Source organism: Xenopus laevis, chromosome 6L (assembly GCF_017654675.1).
Source record: "Xenopus laevis strain J_2021 chromosome 6L, Xenopus_laevis_v10.1, whole genome shotgun sequence".
NCBI lineage: Eukaryota > Metazoa > Chordata > Amphibia > Anura > Pipidae > Xenopus > Xenopus laevis.
Genome location: NC_054381.1, coordinates 162230745 through 162244496, shown reverse-complemented (window position 1 = coordinate 162244496; position 13752 = coordinate 162230745). Strand labels below are relative to the sequence as shown.

At 42.5% G+C, this 13752-nt stretch overlaps 1 protein-coding gene across 1 annotated transcript; it reads left to right on the top strand.

The window, feature by feature from the left end:
* The first annotated feature begins 246 nt into the window (after positions 1-246).
* Positions 247-12950, top strand: nxpe3l.1.L (neurexophilin and PC-esterase domain family member 3 like gene1 L homeolog). The gene is made up of 6 exons (XM_018266944.2): positions 247-407; positions 2450-2944; positions 9028-9242; positions 9331-9398; positions 10388-10594; positions 12257-12950. The coding sequence occupies exons 1-6, from the start codon at positions 342-344 to the stop codon at positions 12787-12789; spliced, it is 1584 nt and encodes a 527-aa protein (XP_018122433.1). The 5' UTR covers positions 247-341; the 3' UTR covers positions 12790-12950.
* The last annotated feature ends 802 nt before the right edge of the window (positions 12951-13752 follow it).

The following is a 13752-nucleotide window of genomic DNA, read 5'->3' as shown; positions in this document are numbered from 1 at the left end:
GAATGTATGTTTAAAATTGAGATTGTGATATTATAATCTCCTTGATTTTGCTCTCATTCTTCACTACAAAATATTGTTTATTTTGTATCAAGGGATATGGCCACAATTACACATATATCCTTAAATAAATTAATTTTGTGTACTGGGGATATTTTTGTTTACAGAAGGTGGAGGTCTAATTGATTCATGTGTCACTTTATTAGTGAAATGGCATTGAATTACATGGCATTTCATTGCTGTATCACTGACTGTTATCACTTTTTACAGTAATTACTCATAAACAGTCAAACTTTTATGGCAAGTTACAGTACAGAACTGGAGTTCCAGAGCCTCCTACCCTCATGGCTACAGTAAGAACGTTACGGATTTCTCTTGTCTGTCTCTTCTGTCTCATGTTCATTGCTGGGGTAAGTGACCTGCTGTTGCTGTATTGGAGCTGAATTGTAGATTTTATACAGGTCAGGGAACTCGGAGTATCACTCATGTATCACTCATGTATTATAAGGGATAATGTACCCCCTACTGTAAATGATAAGGATATTAGAAGTCACTGAGGGGTTGTTCTGTGACCATATAAAGGCACAAGGCTGCAGGCTGAGTTATACAGGGAACTCTGAGTATCACTCGTGTATTATAAGGGATAATGTACCCCCTACTGTAAATGATAAGGATATTAGAAGTCACTGAGGGGTTGTTCTGTGACCATATAAAGGCACAAGGCTGCAGGCTGAGTTATACAGGGAACTCTGAGTATCACTCATGTATTATAAGGGATAATGTACCCCCTTCTGTAAATGATAAGGATATTAGAAGTCACTGAGGGGTTGTTCTGTGACCATATAAAGGCACAAGGCTGCAGGCTGAGTTATACAGGGAACTCTGAGTATCACTCATGTATTATAAGGGATAATGTACCCCCTACTGTAAATGATAAGGATATTAGAAGTCACTGAGGGGTTCTGTGACCATATAAAGGCACAAGGCTGCAGGCTGAGTGTAACAGGGGCCAGGATAGGGCCTGGATATTAACCTGGATGAACCACCGTCTGCCGGTTGGGGGACAACCTGGAAGCAGACACAGCAGGCAGGGATTTGCAGTCAAACAGTTCCTTCTTTATGCATCAAGCATACAACAGCATAGCAGTTCGCCAACATGGCTCTATTCCCTGGTATTTTCATTCACTGGACTGCACACTGTCAGGGGTCTCAATCTCAAAGGCACTTCTCCTGGGTCCTGACCGGCTCTATCAGCCAAACCTAGCCTCTTAAGCCCTGACTGGCGGGTATCCCGCTGGACACACTGTGGCCACTCACTCCTTGTAGGGGCCACAGCTGCCCATGCTAGTCCCTGGCTAATTTACACCCACTGGAGCGTACTAGTTACCACAAGATTTCTCACTACCTAAAGCCACGATCTCTTCCAGGGAATGACTGTTAGTCTGCTGCTCTCTTTACCTCCCATGACACCTCTCTAAAAATCACTTCCTGAAACCTTCCCTTTAATAACTTCCTATTCTCCACCCAGAGGGACTTTCCCTCACAACTGTTATCCTCTAGCTCCCCCCCTAGTGGCCAACCTAAATATATGCATTAACCATTACTTAAACATTTATACTAAACCATTAACATTTTACCCTATTACATGAGTTATACAAGGAACTCTAATGTACCTCCTACTACATAAGAGTTAGTACATTGAAATTGTGAATTCCCTTTAGATGTTGGAACATTGCTGTGTGGATTTGCTTTCAGCCACAAGAGCATTATTAAGGTTGGCTACTGATATTGGGGATCAGGCCTGACTCACAGTCTGGGTTCAAGCTTATCTCACAGTTGTTCAGTTGGGTTCAGATCAGGGCTCTATGCAGTCTGGTTCTTCCCATCTCAGCAAACAGACCTGGCTCTGTGCATTATTGTAATAATACAGGAAATAGCCTTCCCAAAACAACCCAAGCCCACCAGACAAAAGCATCATGGGGGGTAGCTCTATCCACTTAACAGTAAGCCCCAACTTCTTCCCAGTAAGCCCCACCTACTGATACAGTACCAGTGCCACATCTTCACAAAATAACGCCGCTTTAATCATGGATATTTTTTAGAGCGGGTTTTGCTTTAAGCACATTATTAATATAATGAATATAAAATTATCTGAAAGAAATCGTTTATGTTCTTTGTTAATACTATTGATTTCATTGATTGATTAATGGCCCGACAAGCACAAAAGGGTAAAAAAAATATTTTCAATAACATAGCAGTATACTGAAAGTTTTTTTTCACTATTTATTGCAATGCTTTCCATAACATAACAGGGGAGTAAAGGCCAAGCTCACTAGGAAGGCAGGTATAGAGAGCCCTGTGCCTTTAATTATAGATACAAACTTGGAGAAGGAAATGTTGAAGTCAAGGCCAATAATCTAATGTCCACGTCTAATGAATTAATCTTCCCTAGTTTGCTTACAGGTCTCTAAGGATGACTCTTCATTCTGCCTCCAGTGGGTTTTATTTGTTGCACTCAGCCCCACATAATAATTCTTCCCCTGCTTCCATGGAGCTGGAACTTCAGGACCTGATGAAGGTGATTGAGTGGCCTGAGCCTCCAGGTCCCATAGATTATAATTTCTCCACCAGTCCATTTAAAACAGAGTTCCACATGCCATTTCCACGTGCCACATATTATGTTGGAGAGTATGTGGAATTTCTCATCACAGCACGAGACCACCATGGTCGACTAAAAACATATGGAGGGGATTATTTCCAGGCCAAGCTGCACTCCCCAAAGCTGAAAGCAGGAGTCACCGGCTCAGTCACAGACCATAGAAACGGCACCTACACGGCCTCCTTCTTGCTGCTCTGGCCGGGACAAGTGGAGATCTCCATAAGACTTGTCCATTCCAGTGAGGCCATAGCCATCCTCAAAGACAAGAGGGAGACCCGTCCTGACAAGGTGATAAGCTTCTCAAGATATGGCTTGAGCATTAGGTTTTTAGAATGTCTTTTGCAATATAAGATTTTCCAATCAGTGCTGTAGGTATTAGCTTGGGTCAATATGGATAGACAGTGTCGTTGAGCAAGGTAGAAAGACATTGAGTGCCTCTTCTAGTAACTTCTTTGTGCTCATTTCAAAATACTTTGCCGTTTTAAAAGTTAAGCATTTGCCCAAATAATTCTCATTTTGGTCGATGAAAGTGGCAAATAAGTTTACTCCAATTTGTCTCCGAAGAGAAAAAATACTTCCTGATTCTAAAACAGGAATCCAACCAATTTTGGGCTATTAGTATTAGTAGCATCCAAGCCATCCTTGTACCTATCTAATTTATCTGCCAGTACAGCCTCTTCAGGGAGAGAACCCCACAACTTCACAGCTTTCCCTGTAACAAACCTCTTTTTGCACCTTGAGGGGACACCTCTTTCCTTCTCACTTGAAAAGATGCCCTTGAGTAATTTAGAAAAGCAAATTAAACAACTCTCTTTTCTCTCTCACTTCTTGTGAACTCTTCTCTATCCACCTCTCTTCCTTGTTTCTCTTGAACCGTCATGATTATGCATGTTAATTTACTGATGCATCTGATGTTATTTTGCATATGTGTTGCTTTGAAATGTACTCTAGCTCAGTGGGTGGGTCCCCTGTATTTGGCCCCCCCCTCCAACACTTCTACTACCTCAAAAATGCAGTCTCTTACAATTATCTCCTGGAACATTAGGGGATTGAACTCCAAATTTAAAAGGGCTTTACTATTTAATTATCTTAAACAGCATCGCCCTTCCTTACTACTCCTGCAGGAAACACACCTTACGGGTCAGAAGCTGTTATCTCTTTAAAAACCCTGGGTGGCCCATGCCTACCACGCTCCAGTCTCCACTCACTCGAGAGGGGTCTCCATTTTAGTTCGGAAGGGCATTCCATTTGAATTGCAGATGATTTGGACTGATCATTATGAGAGATTCGTCATCCTCCAATGTAAACTGAACAACAATCTTCTCACCCTGGTGAATATATACCTCCCACCACCCTTCACAACAACTATTTTAGACCTTATTACCACGGGATTAGCCTCATTCCCGCCAGCACCGGTTTGCATTCTTGGGGACTTCAATGCCACCCTAGACCCAGTACTTGATAGATTGCACCAGGGGGGTCCTCATAATCAACAACTATTTCAATGGGCTGAGGCTCTGGCCCTTAGAGAGGTGTGGAGGTGGAAACATCCGCTGGACAGACAATTCTCATGCCATTCTGTGGCGCATGGTTCCCTCTCTAGGATAGACTTGGCTCTGGCCTCAGCAGATTTCTGCCAGTTGGTGGAAGACGCCACATATCTTCCCAGGGCCTTCTCTGATCATTCTCCCCTAATGCTTCGAATTCTGCCAGTCACTACTACCAACCGCGCTACCTGGCGGCTTTCCCCACTATGGCTAACGGTGCCCTTGATCAAGGAACAAGCTCAGGCAAACTATCAAAATTATTGGGAACTTAATCAGACATCAGCTCCTCAGGGAATGCTATGGGAAGCATCTAAGGCAGTAGCCCGTGGTGAGCTTATATCACTAATAGCAGCCTCCAGACGGGACACCAAAGACAGAATCACAGCAGCAGAACACCACCTGATGCAAGCTGAAGAGAACCACAGGTCTGGCCCTACCTTGGAGACTAACGCCACTTTATCTACCGCCAAAAGGGACTTGGAATTGATTCACACCCAGCTGACTAAAAAAGATCTACTTTATGCGGACTACCAGGGAGATAGCTGGTAGAGATAGCTGGTAGACTCCTGGCCTGGCTGGCAAAGACTAGAGACTCTCAGACTTGTATACCTAGAATCCAAAATGCGGCAGGGCAAATAATCACTAGACCTCGGGAGATCCAGGAAGTGTTCCGCACTTATTATTCCCAGCTTTATGACTCTAAAGCTACCTATACTCAGCAACAATTGGGTGAATACCTAGACAAAGTCACGTTTCCTAGGCTCTCGCAACATGAGGCGACAGCTCTAGACGCACCAATTACCCTAGGTCCGAGAGGCGATAGCTGCTCTTCCGCAGGGTAAAACCCCGGGACCGGACGGATTTCCCGCGGCGTGGTATAAACTCCAAATTGAACACATACCTGGGCATTTACACCGAACTTTCCTAGCTGCTATTGAACAAGGGGTCCTGCCACCCTCATTCTACGAAGTGGTGATAGTGCTGATACACAAGGAAGGAAAAGACCCTGAACACTGTGAGTCTTACCGGCCCATTTCATTGATCAATACTGACACCAAAATATTCGCCAAAATCCTGGCCACTAGACTGGCGACAGTAATAGACTCGATGATCCACCCTGACCAATCCGGTTTCATTCCTAGCAAATCTACGAATACTAACTTGAGGAGAGTCTACACCCACCTCCAGCTTGAGCACGACAACCCAGGATCCAGAGTGCTAGTTTCCCTGGATGCCACCAAAGCCTTCGATTCTGTGGAGTAGCAATACCTGTGGGAAATTATGAGACGATTCAGGATTGGCCCTGGTTTTATTGACTGGATTAAGCTCCTATACCTCAAACTGACAGCCAGAATCAAGACCGGAGGCTCCGTCTCAGATTCTTTTCCACTTGCCAGAGGGACAAGGCAGGGCTGCCCCCTATCTCCCCTCCTTTTCGCATTGGCCATTGAGCATGTAGCAATTCTCATTAGGCAATCTGACCAGGTGGCGGGCCTGAGACGGGGACCGCTGGAGGACAAGCTAGCTCTCTATGCTGATGACCTCCTATTGTTTTTGGCAGACCCATATGATTCCCTTAGTTCAGCTCTTGCTATTCTGGATAGCTTCGGTACCTACTCAGGTCTCAAAATTAATAAATCGAAGTCAATCCTTATGCCGATTGATCCGATCCCAGCTTCACCTCCGGAAGCAAATGAGATACCATGGGTCACGAGCTTCAAATACCTGGGCATAGTGATTTCACTTCAGATTTCACGATACTTGGCTGACAACTTAGATCCCCTTCAACAACAACTCAAACTGTCTCTAACCAGATGGACCCCTTTACCGATTACTCTTTGGGGGAGAGTGAATCTTTACAAAATGATCTTCCTACCGAAACTGCTGTACCGATTGCACAACTCGCCAGTATGGATTCCCCAGAAATTCTTCGCTCAAATTGTGTCCATGCTCTCCTCCTTCCTCTGGGCAAATAAAACGCCCCGTTTGTCTTGGAAAAGTTTGACGGCTTCAGTAGAACAGGGTGGCCTGGCTCTCCCACACCTGCAACTATACTTTCTGGCTGGCCAACTATATCATATCCATGCATGGTTCAATCTGCAGGAGGAGGATCCGGGTGTAGTTCTCTTGGCACATCTTCTGGGCTCCTGGGCTGGGATCCGCAACCTTCCTTATAGATGCCTGACTGACTACAATAGGCTGCCATCTACGATCACGACTCCCTTTAAAGCTTGGAGAGCTGCATCCAAGTTACTACAGTGTGATCCCCCACTCCTCTCCCCCCACTTGCCACTTTGGTTGAACAGCAACCTCGCTCACCTCAGGGACTTACAAGACTTTAGCTACTGGCCTCATCGGGGCATTAAGTTACTGGGGGAGCTACTAGTGGACATGCAATTCCCCACCCTTTCTCAGCTTAAAGACAAAACCGGCCATCAAGATATCCAATTATACCGGTATATGCAACTTCGCCATGCATTCCGATCCCAATTCTTGGGGTTAACAGTACAGCATGTCACTCCCTCCTTTGAACTTGTCCTCCGAAACCCTCAGCGCACGGGGTTGATATCCAGACTCTATAAAGCCCTGCTCAAAACGGACACTACTCCCTTTGACAAGGCCTTGCCCAAGTGGCGGACCATGCTTCCAGCAATAACAGATGAAACATGGGAGGAGGCCAAGGAATCGATCTACTCTGGCCTAATTGCCTTGAAAGACAAGCTTGTCCAACTTAAATTCCTGCACCAAATATATATCACGCCCAGCAAACTGGAGAAAATGGGCAGAAATCCGGGAGCCATTTGCCCTAAATGTGATGAGGGAGGGGCGGATTTTGCCCATATGACCTGGTCATGCCCTAGGATCCGATCCTTTTGGAACTCCATTATACTATACCTGTCTGAGGAACTGGCTTTCCCTGGTCCATGCACGCCAGAAGTATGCCTCCTAGGGCTGATAGACGAAATTATACCTACCAATAGGTCCAGACTCTTATTCCGCGCCCTACTATTTTATGCAAAGAAACTGCTGATGACTAAATGGATGGCCCCGCAGTCACCTACGAAACACGCATGGATCCAACTGACCAACAAAGCACTTCCCCTGATTAAATTAATTAACATACGAAGGCAGAGGATGTCCGGAGAAGTTTACTCAGATTTGGACACCTTGGCTGGATGCAAACCCTGATCATGATCATGTGCTTCCCCCCCATCTACAGGGACCTTAGTGGGCCCTTAAGCCCCTGAAACTTCCTATCCCACCCACTGGGCTAAACATGTTAATTACCGCTACAGATTACTTAGCGTATGCACTTCTGTATTGTTGAGAGATGCTTAATGTGATGGTTCACTTTTACTGTCTTTACCCTTTGTTGTAAAGTTAAAATGCATAAATAAACACTTTAAAAAAAAAAAGAAAAGCAAATAAAGACTCAGACGGTCCGTTGCATGTCTGCCATAAGACTATGAAGATTTTCATTCATCCAGGTCATGGTATATCTAGTATAGGTCAATCTAAAAACAACTGGACTTGCTGAGTAATCAATGAAGACGTTTCACTTCTCATCCGAGCAGCTTCTTCAGTTCAACTGACTGGTGTGGGAAGTTCTCGGCATATAAACTCTTCCACTAATCCATTTACAATGGCACATTGTAACTCTTCAAAGAGGTGACATCTGAAGAAATTCACAGAGGTGTAGATTCTGAGTTTATATGCCGAGAACTTCCCACACCAGTCAGTTGAACTGAAGAAGCTGCTCGGATGAGTAGTGAAACGTCTTCATTGATTACTCAGCAAGTCCAGTTGTTTTTAGATTGACCTATACTAGATAGTCTGCCATAAGTATATTTTTGTATATTTACCATAAGCTTTAGTGCTTCTTTTATAGTACGAACCAGCTGCCGACAGATGTTTTTCATTACCTGATTTTACAGGGCTTGTAAAGGAATGCCAAGAATTGCAAAGCAAACAAGCCATAAAACAATATCTCTTTGCTCATATCTCTCCATATATATCACTGTGGAATGAGATTTCCACAGTGTGGAATGAGATTTCTTAAAATATTCCATTAAACCAATAGAAGTTGTTGAATATTATAATATAATGAATATTATAATATAACAAGCAGCATCACTTGAAGGTCAATCCTTTGGCCATGGTTCCCATTGAAGGTCCAACTGTAAATCAGGGCCCCTTTAAGCTTGTGAAATGGGTACAGATAAAGGAAAATATTGGTGTATCAGTAAATGCCAATAAATGCAAAGCAAACAAGCCATAAAACAATATCTCTTTGCTCATATCTCTCCATATATATCACTGTGGAATGAGATTTCTTAAAATATTCTGCCACTATAAAATGAAGCCATCAAATTTAAAACCATTAAACAGCCACTAAAGTATCTCTTATCACATGTAGAAGTTGTTGAATATTATAATATAATGAATATTCTAATATAACAAGCAGCATCACTTGAAGGTCAATCCTTTGGCCATGGTTCCCATTGAAGGTACAACTGTAAATCAGGGCCCCTTTTAGCTAGTGAAATGGGTACAGATAAAGGAAAATATTGGTGTATCAGTATTTTAGTTTTAATGCTATCTAATGCATATTCATCCCAAACCTCACTCAAACTGATCTTCAAGTTGGGCTCTCAAGAGGAGGAGCCACCTTTAGAGAATTTTGAGTGGTGGGTATTGAAATAAATTGGTAAAATGCACAGCTGGTAAGGCTTAGTTGCCCAATATTTTCCAACCATGGTTAGATCTCAGTAACTGTCAGAGTAATACTACAGACAGGGACTCTCATATTATCTCATGGAACAGGTCTATTTCTATGGATTCTTTGATGGAACCAATGAGACAATGGAATGCAATGTAGAACTGGCAGGACCCGATATCTGTAAATATCTGGACGCACAGACTGGAGAGTCATGGTTCTGCAAGAAGCCAAAACAGATTCCCTGCAATGCATATAAGGGACATTCAGCGGGACAATCCCAAGACATTCTCACTCAAAAAGAAGCATCATTCCTAAATAAGTAAGTGTCCATGAGGATCCTTTGTACAGCTTTGCTTCTTCTATAACTTTTGGAATAAACTTTTACATCAGGTTCCTTGCTTTTCTAGGTCTGTAAAGGAGAAGCTGATTTCATCCAAAGTTGGAACATTTATGGTGTCACCAAAAAACAACACAAGTAAGAGATGTATTATTTCTCGATTTTGGGGTATGTATAGGATGGCCCTGTGTCTATATACCACAAATACTTTACAGTGATGTCCAGTCAGGAGAAGTAGAATTATGTCAAATAATAACAAAACTAAAATGTTTAATAACACTTCAAATCTCCAATATTGCTAATACAATCAACACCTAACTTCATGAAATGATTGTGGATTATGATAAACAGATTAGGCTGATTGGAGCAACATTCCAGAGGATATATTCTCGAAGGAAGATCCTATGTACAAGTTATTCTGAATTGAGAAAGCCAGTTGGATGACTGGTGAAACGTCTTCAAGGAAAAAGCACTGCAAGTCCAGTTGATTTGACTTATTTCTACAGATATACCATGACCTGGATGATTGAGAATCTTCACAAACATATGTCCAATTACTTATAATTGGTTCCCCGTAAGACCCACGAAGTTTAGATCTATTTGGGCAGTGAGAAGCATATGGAGAGAGCCAATATCATAGGAAATTCTACTGTAAAGCTTGACAAAGAGAGATTTGTAATCATCACATGGAAATGCATAAGGAGATATTTATGAAGCATTATTTATGGTAGCAAGGTGAAAAAATCCTATCCCCATTGTGTCTATATGTTTGTATGCCACTTGCTCCCAGAATAAGATGCCCTCTGGTACAAGGGAGTTCTGTATTTTATATCTGCCTTAAGTAAGTGGCAATGAGAGGGCATCAGTTCCAGGCCACTCGCATCATGGAAACCCGTGAAGGACATATTGTATCTCTTACACAATTTCCTCTCACTCTTTAGTACATGGACCCCCAGAATTTAGAGTTATCTATGTGTAAATGTTAATGGACCTGACCAATTTGGATCTGATGCTTTTCAAGTAGGAAAACTGTAGATTTCATTCCCCAGAGACTAGAAAGATTTTCTTTTCTAAAGAGCTGTCTATTAACATACCACTGTGACTAACGTAATTCGGCTTTTTTTCAGATGATAGGGGAATTTGCTCCTCAGGGCTTCCAAACCCAAACCCTTCTGGGTTCTACTACCAGGACTTCTGGCAGTCTCGTGTCTGCAGGAATAGAGCTTTCCCTACCCCTTCTAACGTTACCAAATGTCTATCCGGGAAGATTATTTATATGTTTGGGGACTCAACAACTTATCAGTGGTGGAATTTTCTGTTGGATTTGATACCATGTAAGTTATTTTGCCTCCTTTTAAAGGGGACCTGTCCCCCCGAAAAAACTATTCCAAATCCTATTTTATCGCATTTGTCAGGCAACATAAACTTTAATTACACAATATAAATTATTTGAATCTTGTTTCCTTCAGTCTGGGAATTCATAATTTTAGCAAGTAGGCAGGAGCCATTTTGTGGACACTGTTATTAAGACAAGTCTTGTATCATCTCAGAATCTTGTTTGTGCACCAGAATGTAGGGTCTGATGTCCATCCCCATGTCCTGGTTACACAATTAAATTGTAAAAAGAGAGGGGGAATGTGGAAGAGCAGTGACATGTAGTAAGTGCTGAATGGAAAGTAAAAGTAATTTCCTAAGGCATAGAGGAGGGGCAGGCAATATTTGATTGACAGCTGAGATTTTTAAATGCGTTTACAACAGCTATGAATGCTTTAATAAAAAAAAAGAATGTGGATTTCATGTTTAATTTGAAAAGGACTTTAATTATACAGCTTTGTGTGTCTGGGTGACAGGTCCACTTTAAGTCCTTATGTTCTCCTGGTCTGCTTATTATCTAGCTTCTCTTACATCTTGAATATGCTGTAGATTAAAATGAGTGGTTGGCTCAGTTTTTCCTGTAGGACCGCAAGGGCGTGAAATTCAAATATTTAAAGGGACCTTGGCTTAGTGTTCACTGCCCAATGTAAAGGTTCTTTCGAGTTCCTGGATGCTCTTAGTATTATTCTCCAGTTCTGATTCCTAATGTTTGACCTTTGCCTTTCCCTGATTCTGCCAGCCTGCTGGCTATCTTGATTCCTGCCTGTCTGTGACTACTCTTCTGATTTCCAATTTGGTACCGCGTTCATTCTCCTGTGTATGTCCTTGGCCTGTGACCTTGACCTTGTTACTGCAACTACCTAGGCACTCCATTACCGTTTGGTTTGACCTGGCCTGTTCTTTCTAATCTACTGCTTCTCCGTCCTATCACTACATGTTCGGTTCCGATGCTCGCCCAGAACTCTCTCCCTTGTTCTCAAGCATTAAGACCTGGCGGCATCTGAGTAGCGGTCGGCTCCACCTGAGGCCAAAGAGCGGGCCAAGACCAGAACCTTGGAGTTAGTTCTGGGTTTGGGATACTGAACGTTACAAATAGTCAATTTTTAATAGGGACCTATGCAGACCCATGGGAAGAAAGATGCATAAACAGGCTGATGTGGTCCTCACTGGGATACTTACCCTGCCTGATGCATATCTGGACAATGTTTCCACATGACGGTCCTTCAGTTTGTCCCCATTCACAAACCAATAAACTACCAGTTCTCCATGACCAACTATAGCTTCAAGACCCTCTCCTAAAAAGCAGTACAGCCTATCATCATAGAGATCAATGCCTGTGGTCTCACTGATATGACAGTTGTGCTACCTCCATGCCAAAAATTTCTGCTCGTGGTCTGGTGGCATTTCTCTTCAATGATCTGATCATTTGAGGTTGGAAGGGGTTATCTACTGAAATAGATACAGTTGTTTTCTTTACTAATTGAATTAAACTGTTCCTATGACTAATATGACTCCAATGCAACTAGGATACAATAAACACAATTGAGGTTTGGCTTACTCCTTCTAACATTATTTATTGTACCCCTAGTCAATCCTTTTACCATTCTATCTGTTCTCTCCAGCCCTACAGAGACAAGAACTCCACATGAAGTATCCAGCCCCACAGTTGGCGATAGACCCAGAAAATGAATTTGCAGTGCAATGGCAGGCCCACCAGAGACCATTGACCATGAAGTATTCTGATAAGGAAGAGTTGCATTACATTGCCAATGAACTGGACAGGATAGGAGGAGCAAAAGAAGGGCTGGTGATTGTTATAAACTGCATGGCCCATTTCATCTCATTGCCTATCAGATTTTATATCAAAAGACTCCGTTCCATTCGGGAATCTGTGCTCCGGTTGATAAAACGGAGTCCATTAGCTAAAGTCTCCATAAAGTCTGGTAACACCGGATACTTGTATATCCATGGTAGTGATTGGCTGTCCCTTCAGTTAGACACAGTAATGAGAGCCATGTTCTCTGGACTGCCCGTTACTATACTGGATGCTTGGCAGATGACTTCTTGCCATTATGAACCCCATCACCTGCACCCTGGACCAGTCATTGTAAAGAATGAGATTGATTTAATGCTCTCTTTCATTTGTCCAAAATAACACTGCACAATGTCCGCAGCAGCCAATGCAAGTAGTCAAAGCACCAACCCTTGTGTTGTCAGGACGTTATGCAGCTACACATTGGCTTTTGTTTATATAAAATATATCTGGAACGGTCTAATTCCTAAGACGGACGAATGGCTAGTGTCAGAGGGTTGATATTTGTCACCCCCGCCCTCTATGACGCCATAACACTATAGGGCCCAAGGCAGGATGGACTATAAGGGCTAATGGTCAACTGTGGACAATGGTCACTCATATTACTTATACTAGGCCATACAAATAAATGATCTCCACTCTGTTACTTAGAAGAGTGTCAGCATAGTGTCAGCATGTCTCGTATGCCCTTTTGCAGAAGTGTTGCTCAATAGCTGTCTGTACCACAATGGCCATGTTTAGCCAATCTCTTATGTTGCAAAACTGCACATCTTCCAGGAATGTATAAATGTATATGTCAGTAAGTCTCCTCGCTGGACCATGTATGGTGTTTCCATGTACCCCTTGTCACAATTACTGTAAATGCCTTCTAAAAGCTATATAACGCTTGGACCAAGAGGTGGGTCTTTGGTAAGTCCTTGGGTGACATTCTGTGTGTTACTCCAACAGCTTACCCAGACAAAATTGTTATGTTGTATTATGTATGAATAAATTGCCTGACTATTACTAAAGGTTTTTCTTTACTGAGTTTTGTCTTACACGAGGTCAAAATGGTACTACTAAAAATACCATCACTTTCTGAGTTCTTTGTAATGACTCAAATGCTTTGAGTAATTTCACTAAATTAGTTGGATTGTTGTTTACATAGGAGTTCAAGCTTTCTTGCAATTTCCTCTATGCCTTTTAACTATCACCAGTTACCTGTTTCTTCTCAACCAGACCAAGGCACCAACTTCTCGACCTACTCGAGTTTTAAACCACTGAATTTAATGTTTTATTTTTAATAGTTGCCCTTTTAAAATGGCA

Excerpts from the sequence above, each read along its gene's own strand:
- nxpe3l.1.L (XM_018266944.2), top strand. The coding sequence starts at position 342 with ATGGCTACAGTAAGAACGTTACGGATTTCTCTTGTCTGTCTCTTCTGT. Across the intron at positions 408-2,449 it reads GTCTCATGTTCATTGCTGGG|TTTGCTTACAGGTCTCTAAG; the intron begins GTAAGTGACCTG and ends AATCTTCCCTAG. Across the intron at positions 2,945-9,027 it reads GGGAGACCCGTCCTGACAAG|GTCTATTTCTATGGATTCTT; the intron begins GTGATAAGCTTC and ends CTCATGGAACAG.